The sequence below is a fragment of the Triticum aestivum genome, chromosome 1B (assembly GCF_018294505.1).
Source record: "Triticum aestivum cultivar Chinese Spring chromosome 1B, IWGSC CS RefSeq v2.1, whole genome shotgun sequence".
Lineage (NCBI taxonomy): Eukaryota > Viridiplantae > Streptophyta > Magnoliopsida > Poales > Poaceae > Triticum > Triticum aestivum.
This window is the reverse complement of record NC_057795.1, coordinates 450683842-450709036: the sequence shown is the minus strand read 5'-3', so window position 1 is coordinate 450709036 and position 25195 is coordinate 450683842. Positions and strand designations below refer to the sequence as shown.

The following is a 25195-nucleotide window of genomic DNA, read 5'->3' as shown; positions in this document are numbered from 1 at the left end:
AAGATATCGTCAACGTCACCGCAATGGGGAAGGAAGTCAAATATAGTTACTACCTCCATTTTTTGTACACAAGGCCAGTAATATCAAAATTCCAATTTGCAAAAGGCCACTAACACTAATCGAGGCAACATTGATGGGGTTTGCCTCGTACTAGCAACCAAGGACATTAATATCCCCTGCATGCATGCGGAAGTGAGAAGGTTGGTTTGCATGGCACTGCATTAATCAAGCGATGAGGAGTGAGATGGTTAGCTCTTTGGTCTTTGGAGAAAAAAATACGCATTAATTGACACGTGAAACGAGGATTTGTATCGATTAAATCCCGCGAAGGTAAACCCCGCCTTTCTTTTTTAACACTAGTACGTACGTACTTATCCTGTTTGGGTCTAGGCCTTGCATTTCCAAACTTCGCCACACATTTTTGCCAAGCTTGCCTAAAGTTTTCAAAATGAGAAGGAGGTACACTTACGCACGGCTGTCGCGGTCGCACCGCACCCTCACACGGTCGCACCTACACGCCGCGCTCGCACCGCACCCTCACACAGTCGCTCCTACACGCTGCAAACCCAACCAAGGGAACGCACCCTCACTGACATGTGCTGTCGCATGTGAACAAACCAAACTCAGCCATCCTACCGCTGACACATAATTTTCGTTCATAGAGTATGTTTATCCAACCGCATGTTGGGGAGTATCCGTACGGCCTGTGCGGTGGTCTGTTGGGGAAGAAGAAGAGGTGAGGAAGAAGGAAAGAAGGGTTAGGAGACGTAGGATATTCATCCAACCACCTGAAATGGTAGACTGACCCAAGTCAGGCGACTTGCATAACAAATATATGTTTTTACATAGCAAAAGATCCATAAAAACAACAACATAAAGAAAAACTATCACTACTCGTGGAACGAGACAGCCTCGTCGTCTTTGGTTGCCGGCGTGTACCAGCCGTAGCTGCCGATGTGTGTCTCTGCACCTTGGTTGTCCTCGGCCTCCAGCTACTCATTCACGCGGAGCGTGCGGGCGCTCTGCACGGACGAAAGCACAACCCGGTTCAAGTCAAGGACGTCTGGTTCCGCCTGCAGGAGGGCCTCGATGGCAGCGGCATCCACGCGCTCCGTGTTGAGTCGAGCCTCCGCCGCCCGGTTCAAGTACAGGATGTCCGGTTCCACCTGCAGGAGGGCGTTGATGAGAGCGGCATCCGCGCGCTCTGCGTCGAGTTGAGTCTCTGCCGCCCGGTTCAAGTCCAGGACGTCCGGTTCCGCCTGCAGGAGGGCCTCGATGGCAGCGGCATCCGCGCGCTCCGCCTCAAGTTGAGCCTCCGCTACTCGGTTCACATCCTCGACATCCGGTTCCACCTGCAGGAGAGCTCGATGGCAGCAGCATGCGCGCGCTCCGCGTCGAGTTGAGATTCTGCCTCCCGGTCCTCCTTTAGTATCGCCATGTTGAACCGCTGGTCCGCCTGCACCATGGGGGACTCGGACGCCGGCACGAAGTCGACGTCCATCGTCTCATACCCATCGGGGGCCTTATGCGCCGCGACCTCCGCCATGAACATTGGATCGACTTCCTCCTCCTCATAGCTTGGCACCAGAGAACTCGGGGATTGGCCCGCCGCAAAGCGAGCTTGGGAACGGAGGTCTATGGAGCGGACCGCCGCCGCGATTTCTGCGCGGCGCTCCGACATTAGCATCTTGTAGTAAGTGATATTGCGGCGCACCATGGCTTTCCGGCGAACTAGGGGACGCTTGATGCAGGCTAGGGCATCGAAAGGTGGGGGATGGGCTGGAGATTAGGTGTGGTTTTAGGGCAGTGGCTGGCGTAGGCTGAGCAGTGAAGGTTCTGGTGTGAATAGTGGTTCCGATGACGACCGGTCAATCGGTTTTGACTATACATCGCTCTTGTCACGTTCGCGTTGCAGCCCGGCACACTAGACCTTCCATGTCGCTCACCGAATGGAACACGCTTCGTCTTGCGTTTTCGCTCGCTTGTGGGACCACAGCTGAGAGCAAACCGACGTCCCTCCCCCTCCCCTGCCCGCGTCATTTATTATACTACCACTCCCTCCGTTTTATGCGGAGTAAATAAAAACAGAGGGAGTATACTACGGATGAGGATCCCCTGACGTGGCCGAACCCATTGAGTAACTGACATGCGGGGCCTAGCAAGCATGGGGTTCGTTAGTAAGTGACCGAAAGGGAGGGCAGGGCAGGGATACCCACGTCAGAGGATCCACTTCCACTACTACTCCCTCCTTCCATTTACTATATAGGGCCTAATGCGTTTTTCGAGGCGAACTTTGACCAAATGTTAGAGTAATAATATATGACATGCAACTTACACAAAGCATACAGTCAAATTCGTATGTGAAAGGAGTTTCCAATGATATAATTTTCACATTATACATCTCATGTACTATTAATCTTGTCAATAGTCAAATGTGGTTTTAAAAACGCATTAGAGCATGGGTAATAATATAGCCGGTCGATGGCTATGAGGGACTTCCATGTCATCTATAGCCATCATCTATTATATGCACTCATACGGTAGTGTGGGCTATAAAGTTGGCTATTTCCCGCAAAAAAATATAAGGTTGGCTATTGTATTAGTACTTTTTTCCATCTCCTCTCTATATCTTTCTTCATATTTATTGTATTTAACTAGGAATGCGTATATAGCTAATGCTCTTGCATGAGAGCTCACTCCCCTTACTTTTTCACATCTCTCTCCTTCACATAGGCCCTATATAAATGGAAGGAGGGAGTACTACTATAAGCACTGCATACTCTAGTACAGATGTTGTCAGTACTCCACATGTACTATTGGACAGGGAGCTTAAAAAAGTTACTATTGGACTGGCTATACGTGGTGAAATCCTAGTAAGAAGAGCATGCGAGAACAAGCACATTCACGTGGTTGAAAACAAATTAGAAACCATCTCGAGTACAAATCTAGGAGTACGTACGAATCTAACAATATTGATTGGGCATTGTTGAATGTTGATACTTTTTTGATCAAAGTAGAGATACTTTGACTACACATAAAACTTATATGTAAACTAGAAAGGATAGGAGGGATTATATTGTACGTTCAAAAACGAAACGAACATTGAATACCCTTTATATATGATTTGCGGATGCTATGATCACCGCTTCAAAATTTTGAATCCACCTTAGGTATCACGTGCCCCCACTCGTTCTCTCTCGATTTCATCTCGGGGTCCGGAGATCGATTGAAGAGAACTAGGGCGGGTACATGCGAATGATACTCAGCGGAATGTTCAAATGAGGCATGCGGGAGGATGGACTCGACCGGAGGGCGACATGATCGATGGAGAAGAGGGTTGGTGAGGAATGAGAAATAAGCAAACGCCACATGATTATACCTGAACGGCTCAAATAAACAATAAGTTGTCTAGCTTGGCCTACATAGTGAAAGGCCTAATGCGCAACACGGAGCACTGACGCTCGAATATGGTCGGGAAAACAGGGAAACCGACATGTGGGGCACACCCGTCGGGACGACGTTGCGCAGACTAGTCCAATGGAGGAGCTGGCCCACGACCTCCTCGCCACCGACAACCGTTCATGTGGGTCGTTGGGGCCAACAACGTGGCACAGCTCCAGCACCGCCTCTGGACACAGCGACTGCGATGAGCGACAACTCATATCGTCGCTAGACACGGTCGGTTTCAGTGTGCCGAGGGTGGCGTTAGTGTTGTGGCACGACCAACAGTATGCTTGGTTTGTGCCCAAGGTTGCCCCATCAAAGCATTGGGTAGCCAAAATTTTGGTTGAGGTATTGGTTGCCCATGATTTGGCCGACATTGGCAAGAAAAATGAACTAGAGTTGGCTAGACTTCATTGGCATGCCAAAAAAATGGCAACCATCCAAACAAATACCAATCTTTGGGTCATGACCAAAATTTTGGTAAGGTGCACTTTGGCCACAATCCAAACACACCCCAACACCCGGCTCGTCGAGGATGCACGGGGCGCCGCGACGCGTCCACGGAGTGGTGTAGCGCGGCCAACTGCATCCTCAGGACCTAAGACCATGCTGAGTCATCTTGCTTTTTCAATGACATGCGGGGATCGCATATGAGCAAAGGGCATCTCCAACGTTGCCACGACCGCAGCTGAGTACCCTGGCACACCAAAACCCTCGTCCCTCGCGCCGTTGCTCGGTGCGTTCCCAGCCGTCGCCAGCTGCCCGCATTCATGCCGTCTGTTTGTATGTCGTCGTTAAGAGGCTCGGTGCCCGAGGAACCAACTCCGGCGAGTTAATGACGCACCCGGATGCTTGGCCTCACCGGAATGCGCTACTTAAAGCGGCAACGCCCAGCTAGCCTCCACACCATAGCGCATCGTCCTCCTACCTGGCACCACATCCGCCATGACCACAAGTGCGAACGCTCTGCGGGAGAGCTTGTCTTCAGGGATGAAGCTCGAGGTTGCCGCCCTTGCTCAAGTCGCCTCTCGCGACGCAATAGCGGCGTAGCCGGACACGGACGCGACCGCACAAGCGGTGTCCATGCTGGCGGCCGACGACAGGAGCACCGTCAGCCACGCGTCCTACTTGCCGCCATCCAACGTCCGGCACCGCCGAGGTCGGGGACTCCTCCGAGGATGAGTAGGGCATGGGAGGTGGCAGGGCATGGTGTGCCAACTGGCCAGTCCGTATCCCGTGTTCTACTCTTCCTCGCCGGAGACCGCACCTTCACTTCACGGGTCTTGAACCCCGCCCCGTACATAGAGATCGCAGATGGAGGACATCGGTCGCCGCCGTAGAATATGTTTAGGGTCGGGTTTCTTTTATTTTTCTGTCCTATAAAAGTTCATAATGTAATGAAAATCTGTCGTGTTTGCATTATTCTCGGCCGGTGTATATGAACTTTCACAATAATATAGTATATTGTAGGAGTACTAGCAAGATGCCCGTGCGTTGCATGGAAGATCAAGATCTTGTGGGAGAAAAGGATGAACGAGGGAAAGCCTTATCTGCAAATGTGGAGAGAAGTGCGGGTAAATTGTCATAGTTTCCTTCCTATCCGTTAGATATAGATTGGACGGCCTATATTGCAGGATGACAGGCACACCATCATCACCAATTCTGCTTTTTATTGGACTGAGACAAATCTAACATGCGAAGTAAAATAAACACATAGGGTCTATACATACACAATTTATCTTAGGCACTCCAATAGTACGTCCACTACACATTCACGCATTTCACATCTTTCTACATCTACGGGAACCTACAAAAGGGTTAACGAAAATTGCCTCTCTCTCTCTCCTCCCCTGATTTTCATGGTGGTGGGCCCCTCCCTCCCGCCAATCTACAATCAACAACTCACACGTTTCACATTACGTTAATTACGTAACTGGGATTACGCAGGTGTAGCATTACTCGTCCTAAAAAAACCAACTAAGCCAACCTCCCAGCATATCGCGCGGGAAAAGACCCGGCCACGCTATTTTAGTCGGGATTACCGGATTACTAGTAGTAGTATCGATGGATCGCGTGAAGCAAGAATTTTTTTTTGAGGGGGCGAAGCACCTAGTTTAAAAGGAAAAAAGACGGTACACTCGTAGCACTCCAGTCGCGGTCGCATTGCACCCCACACACGTTCGGTCCTGCACACGGCTCACGCAAACGGAACGCGCTTAAGCTTGCCTCTTCACTGGCACGTGGGACTGCAGTTGGAGAAACCAACCATGCGCCAAACTCCCCCCGCCCATCACGCGAAAATCCTCCCCCCCCCCCACCCAAAAATTCCCCCAAAATCCGATTCAACCACCCTTCGGCCAACTAGCCAATAATATTCCCCAAACCCCCCCCCCATCCCCCTCCACTCCATTCGCTTCGCCAAAGCTGCCGTCCCCGCCGTGCCGATACGTCGGCGCCACGGTTCATCGAGGGGACGCACGGCGATCCTCTCGCTCCCACAGTACGCTCTCGTAGACTGCCATCCTCTAGCCGCGCCGCCACCGCTGGCTATGTTCTTGTGGAGGCGCACGGCGGTTAGCGCCGCCACCGCTAGCAACGTTCGTGTGGAGACGCACGGTGGTCAGCTTCTCCCATGGTACGCGCATTCTAGACTGAGGCCCTATTCATGTCGGTGTAGCGCTGAATGTTAGCTGATAGACGCTGTTAATCTCACTGTTTGCCGAAGTAGTTTATAGTCAATATGCTATGCTTAAGAAGCTTCCTTGCCCTGTTCTGCACTCAATCTGTTTAGCTGAGATGGCATGCCAAGGCTGATTAGTTGCTAAAATATCCTTCCATATATTTATTGTGACATAGATTGCCATGGTCTAGTAGCCAATCTGTTAGGTGAAATAGCTCTACACCGTTTTATACTCGATCTTTGTTGCTGCGATGGACTTCGATAGTTTGATGGTTGTGTGCTCGGCCTCATTGACTGCTGAAACAGCCTGCCATAATTTAGCACTCAAATATGTTTGCTGAATTAGCTTTACATATATTTCATTACTTAGATCTGCTCGTCCAAATATCTTGCCATAGCTTTAGACATCGACCTAGGTATTTTTTTGACTTCATAAAAAAGCATATATGTTTTTCCTGTAATATCTAGTAGAAGAACTAATTTGTATGTCTAACAGATGGGCAGGACTTGGATAACTTCTGCTCGAAGATTCTCCACTGCATATGTCGAGAGGGTTGAAAACTTCATGAACTTTATCAGAGCTGAGTACGGTGGTCCGAAATCAGATGTGCTCTGCCCGTGTAGCAGTTGTATGAATTCAGATACAAGACCCCAGTCAACTGTGCAAAATCATCTACACTTGTATGGGATGTCGGTCACATATGCTAGGTGTGTTCATCATGGTGAAACTGTGAACGTCAATGTTATTGACTACGTGGAAGCAGCAGATCACCATCTTGATCTGCCTGATGCTCAGGTGGAAGAGGAGGAGGAGGTGGTGGTGGCGGAGCCAGTGAGTTTGACCAACATTGAAACAATGCTATGAAATGCTCATGCATTCCGTGAACTTTTCACCTGCAGAAGAAAAAAGGTGGGCACGCATGTTGGAACAATGCAACGTGGCTGTCACCCCAGGAAATAAGCTGTCAGTATTCTCAGCTATGGTCACCTTTCTTCAGGTGAAGACATCTGAGTGGATGACCAACAAATCATTCGACATGATGTTGGCTGCTTTCCGCAAATCTTTCCTAGATGCGTCTGAGCTGCCACACACCAACAATAAAATGAAGAATTTCCTTTGTGCAGTTGGAATTGGATATGATATGATCCATGTTTGTAAGAATAATTGTGTTCTATTCCGGAAGGAGTATGCCAACTTAAGTGAATGCCCAAAATGCAAACCATCAAGATGGAAAGATGGCGATGCTGTGAAGAGGATTCCTCATAATGTTCTGAGACATTTTCCAATTATACCAAGATTGCAGAGGTTGTTTCATGATGTTGAAACAACAGAGGATGTATTGTGGCATTCTAGGAACCAGGAGTATAGAGATCAGAATGTAATGAGCCATCCATCTCATGGTAGTGAGTGGAAAAGCTTCAATCATAAACACAAAAAGTTTGTTCCTGACCCGAGAAACATTAGACTTGGCTTAGCTTCAGATGGATTTAACCCATTTGGCCACCAGAGCGCCACATATAGCATGTGGCCAGTGCTTGTTATCCCTTACAACATGCCTCCAAATGTCTGCACCAAAGAATCAAACTACATGATGGCCTTGCTCATCCCAGGTCCAAAAAGTCCTGGAAATGATTTTGATTTGTTCATGGAGCCTCTTGTGGAGGAACTTCAACAGCTATGGAGGGGTGTTCTCACTCGAGACCTATATAGCAGCCCACCAGCTGATTTCTTTCTGCGTGCTGTTATAATCTGGTGCATCTATGATTATCCGACTTTGGGTACTATGTCAGGGCGAACGACACATGATTACAATGCATGTGTTCGCTGTGACAGGAATCCGCTGTCATACGCAATACTTAGCAAGATCTGTTACATTGGACTCCGTCGTTTCCTTGCCAAGGACAAGCCGCATCCAAGAAAATACCAAAGAAATGTGTTCAATGCAAAAGCATGAAAACCGTGATGCGCCAAAGAGGCTCACCGCCGATGAGTTGCAAGTGGAATTAGAGAAGGTCAGGCATATTACACCTGGAAACCATCCTGGTAATGGTAGCAGGAAAAGGAAGCGTGGCAGGGCAGAAGAGAGATTATTGTTTACCCGCAGGTCCACTTTGTGGGACTTGGAGTGTTGGAAAGATTTGGATCTGCGGCATAATCTAGATGTGATGCACATCGAGAAAAATATATGTGACAGCATTATCAGCACACTTCTTAATATTGAAGGCAAGACGAAAGGTACCTTAAAATCTAGGATTGATTTGACACACCTGGGTATCAGACAGGATTTGCAGGTGCAAGATGAAGGTAAACCACGGGATATGGCACCAGCTGTGTATGTCTTGGACAAGGTAAAAAGAAAAGAATTCTGCGAGGTCCTGTCACGTGTGAGATTCCAACATGGATTTGCTTCCCACCCTGAAAGGAGAGTCAGTGCAGATGGAAACAAGGTACAAGGGTTGAAAACTCATGACTGCCACGTCCTACTTCAAAGGGTTTTACCTGTTATCCTTAGAGGATTGGGCCGCCCTAGCTTATACAGAGCAGTTGCAGAGTTGGGACAATTCTTTAGGGAACTCTGCAGTAGAAATATCAGGATAGATGCTTTGGAGCGTCTTAGAGACAAGATACCAACTATCCTATGCGACCTTGAGAAGATATATCCTCCAGCCTTCTTTGATGTGATGGTGCATTTGGCTATTCATCTACCTGATGAGGCACTACTTAGAGGTCTAGTACAGTATGGCTGGATGTACCCTATTGAAAGGCGGCTAGGAACTTTCAAGGGTTGTGTTAGGAACAGAGCTAGACCCGAGGGTTCCATTGCAGAGGCCTACATTGCTACAGAAGCATTGACATTCTGCTCAAAATACATTGAAACAGCTGATCAGCTTAGCAAAGAGGTGGGTGAAGACAATCCCGGGCTCAATGTTTTCGATTATTATGTTCGAGTTACAGGGAAGAGTCGACAAGAGGTTTGGACAAAAGGGTTTGGTATGTGTTGAATAACTATCCTGAGATACTACCTTATATCAAGTAAGTGCAGTACTGCATCTTATACATCGTAATCTACTAAACTTGCAGCACATTCTTATATATTTAGATGTTTGACGCGATCACTATGTTGTGCAGCATCTACAAAAAGGAGTTACTGCCGCAAAATCCAAGAAACATTGACAAACTGGTTATGGCAGGATTTGTGAAATGGTTCAAGAGCCATGTAAGCTTTTGAATTGCACTGTCAGTTTTTTTAATATATTGAGTACATAAGATGATCAGCTTGTCTATTTTCTAACCATAGGTTAAGAAGATGCGGGAGGATGGGCAGGCAGTTGATGATGCCCTTTACTCACTAGCAATGGGTCCTGATACTCGGGTATGACATTATGAATCTTGCATTGTTGGAGATGTGCGCTACAACACCCTTGCACGAGACGAAGGCAGGAAGACACAAAACAGTGCCATCATGAGCACGGATACATATGACAAAGAGACAACTGAAATGTATGCTAACATAACAGACATTGTTTAGTTGCAGTATATCTCCAGTTCCGAGGATCATCGGTGTGTGGTTCTATTGTGCTGTTGTTGGTATAACCAGTTTTCCAGGATCGCAAAACCAAGAGGTGATGATTATTTCAAATCCATCAATGTCAAGGCGGCGTACCAGACCAACGAGCCTTTTATTTTGGCAAATCAAGCAACACATATATTTTTCTTGGAAGACACATTTGCACGTAGCAATGATTGGAGAGTATTGTAAAGGTTTGAGCAGAGGAATTCGTTTAATGAATTTGCACAACAAGATGATGCTTACACTGCTCCTGATGTACAAGATAACACAAATGTTCCTAATATCTTTGAGAAGCATCACGTCAATGACGCCGGCGAAAAGATTGCATGTCGTGCTGTGGACATACAAGAGTTGATCAAGAAGAAGCCAACGTTCGAGGACGTTGAGGACAAAGAAGATGATGACACCGTGGGGAATTACGATTCAGACTGATACGCATGGCGAAGATGTTGACGCTGCTACTGCGGATGATGATTACATTGCTTTTGTTGTATTTGCCTGTCAGAAGACGTTTTTTTATCTACTATGTGAAATTGTGTTTGCTAGGACAACCGAAACCTGATGAACATGTTGTTTAGTATTTTGCTGTGAGAACATCACTTATTATGTATGCTGATTTGTGTTTGGTGATTGTATGACAACTAAACATGATGACATTGTTGTTTAGTTGTACTCATATTTGGCTGTGAAACTTGAATTTGATGACATAGTTTGTTGTTGGACTGCAATTTGCTCGACGTCTTTGAATGAGAACAAAGCTGACCCGACAGGGCCTCTGCTATTTATTTATTTATGAGCAAAAGGGGATACCCCCTGATTTCCATTAATAGAAATCATTAGATGTTCACAACACTACGCCCAGCCTGCTACACAGGTTTCATTCATTACTAGTTTTAGCAAACTGCTCATGTCATAGCCACTGAATACATCACGAGTGCTACATATACTGCAAATAAAGAGACAATCATCCTATAGAGCACATCGATTTTGCCCATTATCTTCACAAGCTCTTTCATCTCCTCATTGCTGTCAAGGCCGTTCAGCAGCTGTTTCTTGGCCATGATCAGAGGAACTGCATCTTTAACCTTCTGCTCTGCATCTTCCTCTTCTATCGTTCCTTCGGTTACTTTTCCAACACCCCAACCTGCTGGTATTGGGATTCCTCAGCTAACCAAATAATCAGTGTAGTTGCAATCCCCCACGTCAGCAACTTCCCAGAAATACAAATCATACGAATCTTCCCTTTTCTGCACGAATCAAATTGGAAGATCATTAACCAAACTATTAAAAAAATCAGCAACTGAAAGCAGCAGAACAACACTTAAACATATTATTACCCCATGATTCGGGCATTTGTAGAAGACTCGGCCAGGGTTGAGGATTGTGGTTGTGACGCGACGGATAACTCTGCATGATTTGCAGAAGTGGCAGACGTTCAATAGTAGTCAGTTTATCCGGCAGTGGGTGGTTGGACTCAAGGCACAGGGCGCGGAAGCCGGGCAGAGGGTTTTCCTCAGCCGGAGAAGTGTCCTGACAGTAGAACCACGTCTGATTCCAATCCTTTGGGTGACTCGGCAGTTAAGCATAAGGAAAGAGACAATCTCTCCGCTGCTGAATCGAGATGCCACCGAGTTCAAGACTGGGCCCATTGGCACGTTCATTCTGCCGGTTTAAATAGAAGAGCTCTCTGAATAAAAGTATATTGGGCTCTTCTCCAAGGTACACCTTGCAGAAGACTTGGAAGTTGCAAATATTTGACACGGAATTGGGCCCGATGTCTTGAGGTCTGAGGTCAAAGAAATGCAAAACATCCCTGAAGAATTTTGAACCGGGTGGAGCGAAGCCCCGGTTCATGTGATTAGTAAACACGATTACCTCCCCTTTTTTGGGTTGAGGCTTCTCCTCTGACAGGTTAGGAGCATGATAAGACATGACCTCCTTCATCTTGGGCAGATGGCCGGATTTCACAAAATCAGACAAGGTGCTCTCTGTAACTGTGGATTGACCCAGTTGCAGGTCACGGGAGCTTTAGGAGTCTTGGGTGCCATTACGTAAATTGAAGCCTATGACAAAATAAGAGGTTCCGGTTCAAATTTGACCCGGAGGAAAACATTTTAAGTTTAATCAAGATGGCGGCTTAAGAAGGGGCCTAATGACATATGGCTGACTATATCTGGTTGCCTAAGCCGCTATGGGAATCAGTAACAGTTAAAAGACATTTTAAGTTGCCAGGAGCTGGCAAGGCTGTCAATTAACCTTGTCTATTTTAAACCGGCAATGAGCGCTGCTAGAGTTAAATGGGCTTACCAGAAACAGGTTTCGCACTTGGCGGATATTATTTTGGATCAAACAGGTGCACAAAAACAAAAAAAAATTAGACCTAAAACTAGTACAGATAAGTTCATCAGTGCTAAACAAGGCTTCTGTACACAGAAAGGGATCTATTTGCAATTGGAAACGGGTGCGAAATAACCACCGCAACTGTTCTACATTATCTGAAGATCAAAAGGGGGCATTGGAGGTAAAAACTATCAAGGGTTTGACTCAGGTTATTACAAACGCCGACGAACTTGAAGAAGCCTTAATGCAAATCTAAAAACAGGGGAAGAGGGGAACTCACAGATGCAGACTTGCTGCGGAGGTCCGCCTTTGTTGTTTTTTCTGGTCGGGATCAGGTTAATGTAGCGGTCGCGGTGAAGACAAGGAGCTTCGCAGCGGCGGCGACAGAGCTCGAGTAACAGAGAGATAGCAAGAGGAAGAGGATGACCGAAAGGGGGAGAATGAAAGACCAAGGTTGAGCCTATTTATAAGGGAAGACCGGCTGAGACGGCGCGAGAAACGAGGAGACTAAACATCATTATCCAGCGGCCCTGACGCCTCGGTTTTTGGAACGGTCAGTAAAAGCAAAGATCCATTGGAGGATATGGCGGAGTAAAACATGAATTTAAGTAAAGATGATGTCACGACGGGCTAACACGGATCCAGAAGATGACGTCATGGCGGGTTAAAAACCTTTGCACAGGCAGAAGGTTGAAGGTTTATTTCTTAAGGTATTTTAAGATTGACATGAACCGGTTCAACTCAATCTGGGGCCTAATGTTGGGGATATAACTATTTGTGTAAGCTGCCCAGGAGGGGCCGGGTTATGCAAAGAAGAATCATCAGAAGGAAGCCCAAGACCAAGCATGAAGATGGCGGTTCAATAAAGGGTCTAAAGCCCACCATTGACTTGAGGCCCGTTGTAGTAAACTGCCATAATGGCATGACTTGTATTGTAAGGTAGATTTAACTAGTCACCGAGCCGGACACTGTTTATGAGCCGGCCGGGACTCTGTAAGCCGCAGGGCGCCAACCCGTGTATATAAGGGGGCGACCCACTGGCGGCTAAGGGCAAGAAACAACTCATCGAGAACCAGGCATAGCGTATCTCGCTCCTTGGTCATCGAAACATCAAGCAATACCAACCCAACTAGAGGTAGGCCTTACCTTCATCGTAAGGGGCCGAACTAGTATAAACCCCTCGTGTCTCTTGTCCTAACTAACCCCTTCAAGCTTCCTAGTTGCGATGGCTCCACGATTAAGTCCTTTCACTAGGACATCTGACGTGATAATTCCACGACAGTTGGCGCCCACCATGGGGCCAGTGCATGGTGGATTTGAGTTTTTTAAGGGCAACTTCGAAGGGCTCCAAGGATACGTAGTGGGCCGGATGACCAAGAGTCATCGTGGCAAGATCTACATCGACGACGAAGGCTGGGGCCCCGACGCCGGCTCAATTGAGTACGGGTACCGGGTCCCCTTCGGCGGAATCCACGTCTTCATCGGCCAGATTGGTGAACCGGGCCCTGAGCCGGACAACTGCACCGACCTCGTCGAGACGGCTCAGCGTGCAAGACCCACCCGAATCCAACTCGGCATGAAGCGTGTCTTTGTGGGCTGCATCCATGGAGAAGAATGTTCTGAAGGATCTGAAGATGGTGGTGAGACGGTCGTCCTCTCCGACGGTGATTCGTCCGCCGGTTCAACAGATTCGCTATATCAAGTGCAGGATGGCGTGCTCGGGGGCTGCTCCGATGGCTCTAGTATTCCGGACCCCTATGAGTCGCCAAACTGGGCAGGAGTTTTCATGGCTGGGACTCAACCCGGCCAAAATTCTACAGCCGCTGCTGCAATAACGTCCGGAATAGGAGCGGTCGGGGCAGGAGGCCATGTGTGCACGCCGGCTCAAGTGCTGATAGATCTCATGGATAAGCTTACGGCCCTGTTAACCGCCACGGTTATTCCCGCAAATAAAGATGAGCATGACGCGGAGGTGGCGCGGGTGCGCGAGGAAATAGCTCGGGCCAAGGAGGCCTTAGCAGCTGAGGATACCAGGTTAGCCACGGAACGGGCGGCTTTGGATGCACGGGCGCAACAGCTTCAGTCAGAGGCTTTCCAGCTTACAATGAGCCTGAACGCATCTAATGATGTGATGAGAAGGAGGCACCAGAAAACTCAATCCCGTTTGCCTCCGACTTACGACCCTCGGGTTCTTTTTGCTACACCCGGAGCCGGCCCAAGTAACCCGCCAGATGCAAATCAGTTTATGACAGCCGGAACAGGAGGACCGGCTCAGCCTCGGGAAATGGTACCTCCTCATGGGAACATGGCGCCGCCTCGTTACATACCGATACCGCCGGGTCACTTTTCCAACCTCATGGAGAACTTAATCGCAGCGTCAGCGCGTCTGGCGGCTCTCCCCGTGGACGGTGATGATCCGATAGCGGTGGAGACCCAGAGGATCAGAGAACTTGTCCAGACGGCCCTGGCTCAGTAAGAGACTTATTATTATAGCCGGGACATGATTCATTGGACTCCTCCGCCTTGGTTAGCACCGCCTCGCCAAAACCAGAGTCCGAGTTACAGCAGGCACATGGAGTCAGAAGCTTTATCAAGCAACGCCCAGCGCCGGAACCAGCCTGGTGGCTATAACCAGGGGCAAGATCAGGTATGTCAGGAGAACGAGCAGGCGGCTCAGCCAGCGGCTCAACAGACGGCTCATCAAGACTTCCCAGATTACCCGATGACTTCCATTGAGACGGGAGTGGCTACTAGAACCGGCGGTGTTCCTTGTTTGGTGCCGGCTCTGCGTAATGTACGCCTACCCAAGGACTTCAAGGGACCTCGAAAGGTGCCGAATTACACGGCCGATTTATAGCCCAGAGCGTGGATCGAAAGTTATGAGATGGCCATGCAGCTGTTGGAGATCAGCGACGCAGCAATGGCTAAATACTTCGCCATGATGTTGGATGGAACGACCCGGTCCTGGTTAAAGGGCTTGCCACCCAATTCCATTAATTCGTGGGCAGAGCTAAAGGCCCATTTCATCCAGAACTTCAAGGACACTTGCAAGCAATCTATGTCGATTGTGGATTTGACAAATTGTGAGCAGGAGGAGGATGAATCCATGACTCACTAGGTACGTCGGGTTAAGGAGATAATACATTCGTCTGACAAGATGGATGCTGGCTCTGCAGTCCTTATGTTGGAAAAGAACTGCCACTTTGAGCCGCTAAGACAGAAGCTGGGGCGCCTTAAGCGTGATTGCAACGATATGGGTATGTTGATGGCCGCTTTAGTCAAATACGTCGACTCTGATAGTACCAAGGACCCCGCGTCTGATGAGGAAAATACAGGGGAGGGAAAGAAGAACGGCAAAGGAAAGGGACATCAGCATAACCCGATGAATCAAGGGGGCAACAAGCATAAGGCCAAGGGTAACCCGGAGTTTGTAGCCAACGCCAATGCACAGGATAACAATAAGAGACGTAAGGGCAAACCGCCTTGATATGGCGGGTCAGGCCCATCTCTTGAGTAGCTACTCAATGAGCCGTGCCCGAAACACGACACCCGGGAATGACCCGCCACCCACTTATGGAAAGATTGTGCGATCATGAAGGCTTTTAAGAACTCCAACACGTTTGATGGCAATCATGAGCCGGGCGGCGGTTCAGGAGCTGGCGGTTTTCATGGCCCGGGAGGCGGTTCAAGTTCTGGCTTTCAGGGACATCAGGGCGGTTATAATCAGCAGCAATCTGGTCAAGGGGAACAACAGCAGCAGCAGTCGGGTTATCAAAGCCATCCGAAGCAGTTGAATAGTGGGCAGTATCACGTGTTTACCACTAGCTTGTGCAAACATGACCAGAAGGTTCATAAGAGGGCCGTAAATTCGGTTGAGCTGGTGATTCCCCGTTATTTGAGGTGGTCAGAACAGCCCATTGTGTGGAGCAGGGAAGATCACCCCATCCGGGTTGATAATCCGGGTCAGTTAGCCTTGGTGGTAGCACCTCAGGTTGGAGGATATAAATTCACTAAGGTACTCATGGACGGGGGTAGCAGCATCAACATCCTCTACTATGAGACCTTTCCACGCATGGGGTTAACTGATAAGAATTTGAAGACGTCCAACACTGTTTTTCATGGAGTGGTCCCTGGTAAGTCACCTTACCCAGTTGGCAAGATTGAGCTGGAAGTGGCCTTTGGAGATGAGTATGACTCCAGAGCTGAAAAACTAACCTTTGAGGTGGTCAAAATCAGGAGTCCATATCATGCTCTGTTTGGACGGCCGGCTTATGCCAAGTTCATGGCACGGCCGTGCTATGTTTACCTGTGGCTTAAGATGCCGGGTCACAAAGGTACCATCACCGTGCATGGAAGTCGGAAGGTAGCCCTGGAATGTGAGGAGGGCGACGCGGCTTATGTTGAGTCTGTTTGTGCAGCGGAGGAATTGAAGTTTTATCAAAACAACGTTGACCCGACAAATATGACCTCTCTAAAGAAGCCAACCACTAAGCATGACCCGGCGATGAAGTTTAAGTCGGCTGCTGAAACCAAGCTTGTGGATTTCAATCCGGGTGATTCATCTAAGCAGTTCAACATCAGTGCCAATTTGGATCCTAAATAGGAAAGCGCGCTCATCGAGTTCATCCGTGAGAACCGGGACATCTTTGCATGGAAACCTTCTGACATGCCAGGTGTACCGAGAGAACTCGGCTGAGCACACTCTCAATATTGATCCAAAGTATAAGCCGGTCAGGCATTTTCTTTGACGGTTCAACGAAGAGAGGTAGAAAGCTATTAGAGAGGAAGTCGCCCGGCTCTTAGCAGCTGGATTTATTGTTGAAGTTCTTCACCCGGAGTGGTTGGCTAACCCGGTGATCGTACTTAAGAAGAACGACACCTGGCAGATGTGTGTGGATTACACGGACTTAAATAAGGCTTGTTGGCTGATCCCTTCGCCCTCCCCCGTATTGATCAAATCATTGATGCTACGGCGGGTTGTGAGCGTTTGAACTTTTTGGATGGTTACTCTGGTTATCATCAGATCAAGATGGTAGTTAAGGATCAGGAGAAGACGGCTTTCATCACTCCGTTTGGAGCCTTCTGTTATGTATCTATGCCATTTGGGCTCAAGAGTGCTCAGGCGACTTATCAGCGATGTGTACAGAACTGTCTCCACGATCAAATTGGGCGCAATGTTCATGCTTATGTGGATGATATCGTGGTGAAGTCCAGAGAGAAGGAAACCTTGATGACTGACCTAAAGGAGACCTGTGATAATCTTCGGCTTTATAAAATGATGCTTAACCCGGAAAAGTGTGTATTTGGTGTACCTGCCGGCAAGCTCTTGGGTTTCTTGGTTTCAAACAGAGGCATTGAAGCTAATCCGGAGAAGATCAAGGCAATTACCTCTCTGGCTAAACCGGCGTGCATCAATGATGTTCAGCGACTGGCGGGTCGTGTTGCTGCTTTAAGCCGGTTAGGTGAGAAGGCCCTACCGCTGTATCAGATGATGAAGAAAATAGACACCTTTGTCTGGAGTGATGCTACTAATACTGCCTTTGAAGATTTAAAGAGGCAGTTGTCTGAGCCACCGGTCCTTGCGGCTCCCATTGATAAAGAACCGTTGTTGTTATATGTGGCTGCTAATTCACAAGCCGTCAGTGTCGCCATCGTGGTGGAGCGTAAGGAGGTAGGCAAGGAGCATCCGGTTCAACGGCCGGTTTACTACATCAGTGAGGTGCTCATTGAGTCTAAACAGAGATATCCACATTGGCAGAAACTTGTTTACGGAGTGTTCATGGCAAACCGGAAGCTGAAGCAGTATTTCCAAGGTCACCCTATAACGGTGGTAAGTTCCGCCCCTTTGGGAGACATCATTCAGAATAGGGAGGCCACAGGAAGAATCGCCAAGTGGGCTATTGAGCTCGAGCCCTATGGTTTGAAGTATATGCCACGTACTGCTATTAAATCTCAAGCCTTGGTGGACTTTATCAATGATTGGACAGAGTTGCAGGCACCTGAGGAGAAGCTAGATAACACATATTGGACTATTCACTTTGATGGGTCCAGGTAGTTACAAGGCTCAGGGGCTGCAGTTGTTTTAACTTCCCCTCGAGGTGACAAATTTTGTTATGTGCTCCAGCTTATGTTTCCATGTACTAACAATGCAGCTGAGTACGAGGCCTTGCTCCATGGTCTCCGGATGGACAAAGAGATGAATTTGAGCCGGGTTAGGTGCTTGGGCAATTCAGATCTTGTGGCTCAACAGGTGTCAGGCAAGTGGGACTCCAAGGATCCCCTTATGGCGGCTTACCATCGTGAAGTAGATGTTGTAGCTGGGCACTTCAAAGGATATCAAGTAGAGCACATCGATCAAAGGAAGAATGAGGCGGCTGATGCGTTAAGCCGGTTGGGATCTCAGCGTAAGCCGGTGCTGCCTAATACCTTTCTCGATGTTTTGCATAATCCTTCTGTCAAGGTACCTACAGAGGAAGAACTAGCAGTGCCAAACCCGGAGGCACAGCTGGTGGCTGCCCTTCACGTCATCCCAGATTGGATAGTGCCACATTTGGCCTACATGACCCGGGGAGAGTTGCCTGAGGATGAGACCTTGGCGAGACAAATCATCAGGCGATCCAAGTCTATGACGATTGTTAATGGCGAGTTACATCAACTCAGTGTCACGGGGGCATTTCAACGTTGTGTGTCACCTGCGGAGGGTCAAGAAATACTTCGTGAGATCCATGAAGGAGATTGTGGTCATCATGCCGGCTCAAAATCTCTTGTGGCCAAGGCTTTCCATCATGGTCTCTATTGGCTGACAGCTCATGCTGATGCAGAGGATCTAGTCAGCAAATGTGACGGATGTCAAAAATTCTCATGACGAGCTCATATGCCGGCTGAAGAGTTGAGGATGATTCCAATTACTTGGCCATTCACAGTCTGGGGGCTTGACATGGTTGGACCTTTCAAGAGGTCTAAGGATAAAAAGACACACCTCCTGGTGGCAGTGCATAAGTTTACAAAGTGGGTTGAGGCAGAGCCGGTCAGTAAGTGTGATGCAGCCACAGCGGTTCAGTTCATCAAAAAGGTGATCTTTCGTTTTGGTTTTCCACACATCATCATAACTGATAATGGCACTAATCTCTCCAAGGGTGCCATGGAAGAGTTCTGTCAATGAGAATATATCCGGCTTGATGTTTTGGCTGTTGCTCATCCTCAATCTAATGGTCAAGCAGAAAGAGCTAATCAGGAGATCCTGAAGGGTATCAAACCACGGCTCTTGGTCCCTTTACAGCGGACTCCGGGTTGTTGGGTGGAGGAGTTACCCTCTGTACTGTGGAGCATCAACACTACGCCTAATAGATCCACAGGTTACACACCTTTTTTCATGGTCTATGGAGAAGAGGCAGTCCTGCCAAGTGACATCCGGCACGACTCACCCCGCGTGGCGGCTTATGTTGAGGCTGATAATGAAAAAGCTCGTCAGGATGCACTTGACTTGTTGGATGAGGAGCGAGACTTGGCAATATCCCACTCGGCGATTTACCAGCAAGACCTTCGTCGCTATCACAGCCGCCGGGATAGAAGCAGAACCTTTCAGGAAGGCGACTTAGTGCTCCGGCTCATCCAGGATCAGTCTGATATGCACAAGCTGTCCCCTCCTTGGGAAGGACCCTTTGTGGTCAGCAAGAATCTAAACAACGGGTCATACTACCTCATCGATACTCGGGAGCACAAAGACTCACGTAAGTCGGAGGAGGAGACCCGCCGGCCGTGGAATATAGTCCATCTTCGGCCTTACTATACTTGAGCCACCGGCTCTCAAGATGTATATATTTTGACGATGTATATATTATATAAAGCAATAAAGCAGGACCTCTGTCCTTTTTTACCCTCAAAAGTCTATATGTCCTTTTTATCAGATGGTGGAAACAACCAACAGGGAGCGGATCATATCTGAATCCGTCTTTCCCTTTGGTCTGGCTTATGATCATATCTGAATCTAGCCATGATCACTTGGGGGCTTCCTGTTCAAACATAGGTCGTATTCAAACCAAAGAGAACATAGCTGTCGATACCCACTTGATTGGCATACTGCCAAACCCACTTGGGGGCTTCTTGATCATATTTGAATCATAGCTTAACCCCTTTGGGTCTGACGTGGATCGTATTCGAATCAGCGTCATTAAACAACTTTTATGGTCACTTGGGGGCTTCTTGTTCAAACATAGGTCATATTCGAACCAAAGAGAACATAGTTGTCGATACCCACTTGATTGGCATCGCCAAAGCCACTAGGGGCTATATGATCGTATTCGAATCTTAGCTTAACCCCTTTGGAATGGTTTACTGATCGTATTCGAATCAGAAGCCTTTGAATGTTGTTATTATCCATTATACTTCATAAGTTTAAATTACTTGGCTATCTTGAGATCTTCTTGAAAGCACTATGAGATGGTTTTTTGTTATTCCGGCTTAATATTAATCACCCCAGGTTATTAAGTGCCAGGTGAGCATTATATGTTCCAGCCTTCAGGAGTTGAATTTACCAGCATGGTGTAGGGCATATAAACAGGCGAGATCATCAAAAGGATCGCAGGTATATTATTGTGATTATGTTTAACAAATATAATCCTAACCCGGCCTTTATATGATGTTTTGGTTCGCACTCTGGGTTATCAATACCTTATGTGACCCCGGATGCGATAAACCGCCAAGGGAATTTTTGCTTGTTTTATAGGCAGGATAAGGCAAGCAAATTTGACATTAAGGAGATAAAAGATCAATATAAGCTGGAAGTATATAGTGATGGCAGCTTACGAAAGAAGTAAGCGCCATAAACATGCGCGAAGGCATGACAAAATTGAAGAGGTTTTTTCTACCCTATTACAAGACTCCCCGAGTCTGAATAATGAAGCATTGTTTTGCAAAGTAATAAATGCATGGCAGTTCACTCCTTTGGTGGGCTTGAATGCTCCGGGTTATCCTTCTCCGCTTCTCCGTCGGCTGCTTTGTCCTGGAAAGTTGACGAGGCCCAGTCAATGCCGCTCAAGGCTTCAAACTCGGCTTCATCATCTATTAAACCGGCTGGGTCCACTTCAAGGGCAAAGGTATGCTTACGATTTGGAGGGATCAGGCTGACTTCATCATAGGGAGGTGTTGGGATTCTCCGGTTCTCGCTATCATAGCCCGACTGATACTTGGTAAGATCAGTATTGTTCCTAATAAGAGTGGTCACGGGGCGTATATCTTTGACACAGGCGGTGAAGTCATGTCCATCAAATACGGTCCCATCTTCCTTAAGACTGGGGTATCCAAGAGCAAGGTCAGCCGGGTCTAGTTCCGGAATCCATGCTTTCCCCTCGGCTCAACGAAGCTACGGCCCCAGCTCTAGCGGACGCCCGCCTTAGATCTTGGATCCGTTGAGGTAGTGAAGCAAGCCGTTTCAGCACATCTTGCAGGAGGTGTGGAACATCATCTGATAAAGCTACAACGGGCAGAGCATGTTGTGACCCGGTGTAGAGCTGCTCCACAAGAGTATAAACTGCCTTCAGCTTGATCAACATGTTCTGTTTGAGGTTTGTGCTCCTAGGGCCTTCATTATTAAACACAAGGTGAGCCGGAGCTGACAATTGAAGTAATCATTGAAAGGAGGTTTGCAAGGTTTAAAGTCTATATGGGTAACTTACCAAAGATTGCTGAGACCATTTGAGATATCTGGCGTTTTAAGCCAGACATCACCGTTGTTGCTTCTGCAAGTAATGCCTCTGTCGTCTCAGCCCGGATCACCAGAGAAGCCTTTTCATCAGCCCAGATTTTCTTCTCTGCCTCAAAATTCTTCTTCAGCTTCTCTTGTTCAGAGACGTTGAATTCAAATTTGGAGTTGGCCTTTTGAATTTCAAGTTCTTGAGCGGCCAGGCGGCTCTTCAGGTCAGCCATCTCTGACTCAAATTGATTTATGGTGGCCTGTATTAATGCCGGGTTATAATCAGAATCATGGTAAGACAACATTAAGTCCCAAGCACTTTGCAAGCAAAGATACTTGACACTTGGGGGCTAATGTGTGCTGAAGAATTTTTAACTTACAATGCCGGCTCATGGAAATTAAGTCTCAAGCACTTTGCAAGCAAAGATGCTTGACACTTGGGGGCTAATGTGTATTGCAAGTTTAAAGTATCATGTCACAACCGGGTTAAATATCTTCTTTCAAAAACTGGATAAATCAGTGTTAAGCCATTTTCTAAGTCTACAGCATATTTATTCATAAGCAATAGACTTGGGGGCTGATACAGTAAGTATGATTCGGAAAAGTAGCATCAGTCATACCTCAGATTTTTGTTGTATTTGCTTCACCATGTCAATTTCCAGGTCACGGCTGCTATGAACTTGACTGAGATAGCTAGATACTATATCTCCAATACTTAAATGAGTATAGTTAGTAATGTCTAGCTTGGCCTTTCGGCGTTCCAAAAGTTCCTCCTTAGCAGAACACTTGGCAAGGACAGTGGGTTGCCCTGGCTTAACAAAGTGAGTTTTCATAATCTCAACATCCGGATCAATTGTCTTGGCCAGGCTAGGAGCTTCCGGGTTATCAAAGCTGTTGAGAGTATCTTCGGCGGGTGGATCAGAGGTTGGTGCTGGAATGTCATCGACTGGTTCAGGCGGCGGCTGAGGGGTAGAGCTATTAGGAGCAGTCCTGGCAAGCTCCGGTTCAGTCACGACCGGGTCTCGGGACGGCTTACTTTTTTTTGCCCTCTTACTAGGCTTCACTTGCACGCTGTGGACAAAGGCAGAAGGATAAGTATAAAGGCATGGGTAAGGTAAAGCATAAGGTAAACAAAAATAAGTTACCCGGGGGCAGTTTTGAAAGCCGGCATGTTAGATTGCATAGACTCGCCGGAGGAAGGAGAGGTATCCTGACAATTGGAGTCAGATGAATTGAGAGGTTGGCGAAATAAACCCACCAAAGGTAAAACAGAACGTAAATCGGAGATAACCTCAGCCCGACGCTTCCTGGTTACGTCAGGTAAGCCGGAGGAGAGTTCTATATCCTTGCTGTTCTGGGTTTGCCTCCGACTTTCAAACTGTTGTTGCTTCAAAAGAAATTGAGGATCTTGATAAGCTAGAGGATGTGAAAATCTTACTTTTCGGGTCACCCTTCGGATTTTTTGCTTTGGCAAAGGCTCTGAGTCGGAGGAGATTATAGTTACCTCTTCATCAATCGCTTGGCTATTCCCCATATCCTCCTGAAAGGATAGAATGTCAATAAAATAATGACAAAAGAGTCATGAGAGTTAAGGATTACCTCTTCTTCATCATTAGAAGTGTCATCCAATTTGAGCAAATCCGAAGCGCTTGGTTTCTTCTTCCTTGAAGTTCCTGTTTTGGCGGCTTTCCTTTCAGCTCTTTTTGCCGCTCTGGCTTGTTTGGCCGCCTCATGGTCATATTTGACCTTCCAGAAGTTGTCATCGGCCTGTGAAAAATGATAAGGGGTTATGAGTAAAAGCAAGATGTAATATAGTAAAGAGTATTCATTGAGGTTGGTGACTCACAGCAGGGGCCGGGTTCTTCTTGCAGAAGGGAAGTAAGCCAAAGGCATTACTAATTACCGTGCCTTCTTTCAACAACGATTGGATCATGGCCTCCACCACATCTTCTGGTAAGTCATCGGGGCTATGACACAGTGGATCATCCTTCTCGCCGGAGTAAGTACACATTAAGCCGGGGCGGTGGCTTAATGGAAGCACTCGCCAAGTAATCCAGACTCGAACCAGGTCAATACCATCTAAGCCATTTCCCAAAAGAGCTTTGATTTTTCTAATGGTGGGAGCAAGTGGCAGACGTTCAACAGTAGTCAGTTTATTCGGCAGCGGGTGGTTGGACTCAAGGCACAGGGCGTGGAAGCCGGGCAGAGGGTTTCCTCAGCCGGAGAAGTGTCCTGACAGTAGAACCACGTCTGATTCCAATCTTTTGGGTGACTCGGCAGTTCAGCATAAGGAAAGAGCCAATCTCTCCGCCGCTGAATTGAGATGCCACCAAGTTCAAGACTGGGCCCATTGGCACGTTCATTCTGCCGGTTTAAATAGAATAGCTCTCTAAATAAAAGTATATTGGGCTCTTCTCCAAGGTACACCTCACAGAAGACTTGGAAGTTGCAAATATTTGACACGGAATTGGGCCCGATGTCTTGAGGTCTGAGGTCAAAGAAATGCAAAATATCCCTGAAGAATTTTGAACCGGGTGGAGCGAAGCCCCGGTTCATGTGATTAGTAAACACGATTACCTCCCCTTTTTTGGGTTGAGGCTTCTCCTCTGACGGGTTAGGAGCACGATAAGACATGACCTCCTTCGTCTTGGGCAGATGGCCGGATTTCACAAAATCAGACAAGGTGCTCTCTGTAACTGTGGATTTGACCCAGTTGCAGGTCACGAGAGCTTTAGGAGTCTTGGGTGCCATTACGTAAATTGAAGCCTATGACAAAATAAGAGGTTCCAGTTCAAATTTAACCCGGAGGAAAACATTTTAAGTTTAATCAAGATGGCGGCTTAAGAAGGGGCCTAATGACATATGGCTGACTATATCTGGTTGCCTAAGCCGCTATGGGAATCAGTAACAGTTAAAAGACATTTTAAGTTGCCAGGAGCTGGCAAGGCTGTCAATTAACGTTGTCTATTTTAAACCGACCATGAGGGCTGCCAAAGTTAAATGGGCTTACCAGAAATAGGTTTCGCAGTTGGCGGATATTATTTTGGTTCAAACAGGTGCACAGAAAGAAAAAATTTCTAGACCTAAAACTAGTACAAATAAGTTCATCGGTGCTAAACAAGGCTTCTGTACACAGAAAGGGATCTATTTGCAGTTGGAAACGGGTGCGAAATAACCACCGCAACTGTTCTACATTATCTGAAGATCAAAAGGGGGCATTGGAGGTAAAAACTATCAAGGGTTTGACTCAGGCTATTACGAACACCGACGAACTTGAAGAAGTCTTAATGCAGATCTAAAAACAGGGGAAGAGGGGAACTCACAGATGCAGACTGGCTACGGAGGTCCGCCTTTGTTGTTTTTTCTGGTCGGGATCAGGTTGATGTAGCGGCCGCGGTGAAGACGAGGAGCTTCGCAGCGGCGGCGATAGAGCTCGAGTAATAGAGAGACAGCAAGAGGAAGAGGATG

The 25195-nt window shown here is 47.6% G+C and overlaps 1 protein-coding gene across 1 annotated transcript in view; it reads right to left on the bottom strand.

Moving 5' to 3' along the window:
• Window positions 1–24478, bottom strand: part of LOC123078877 (uncharacterized) — a 63679-nt gene extending 39201 nt beyond the window's left edge. The window contains exons 1-2 of the mRNA XM_044501523.1: window positions 24305–24478; window positions 23232–23267 (exon numbers count right to left, since the gene is read on the bottom strand). Coding sequence (XP_044357458.1) covers window positions 23232–23267; window positions 24305–24478 — 210 coding nt within the window. The remainder of the gene's footprint in view (window positions 1–23231; window positions 23268–24304) is intronic.
• Window positions 24479–25195: the final 717 nt, after the last annotated feature.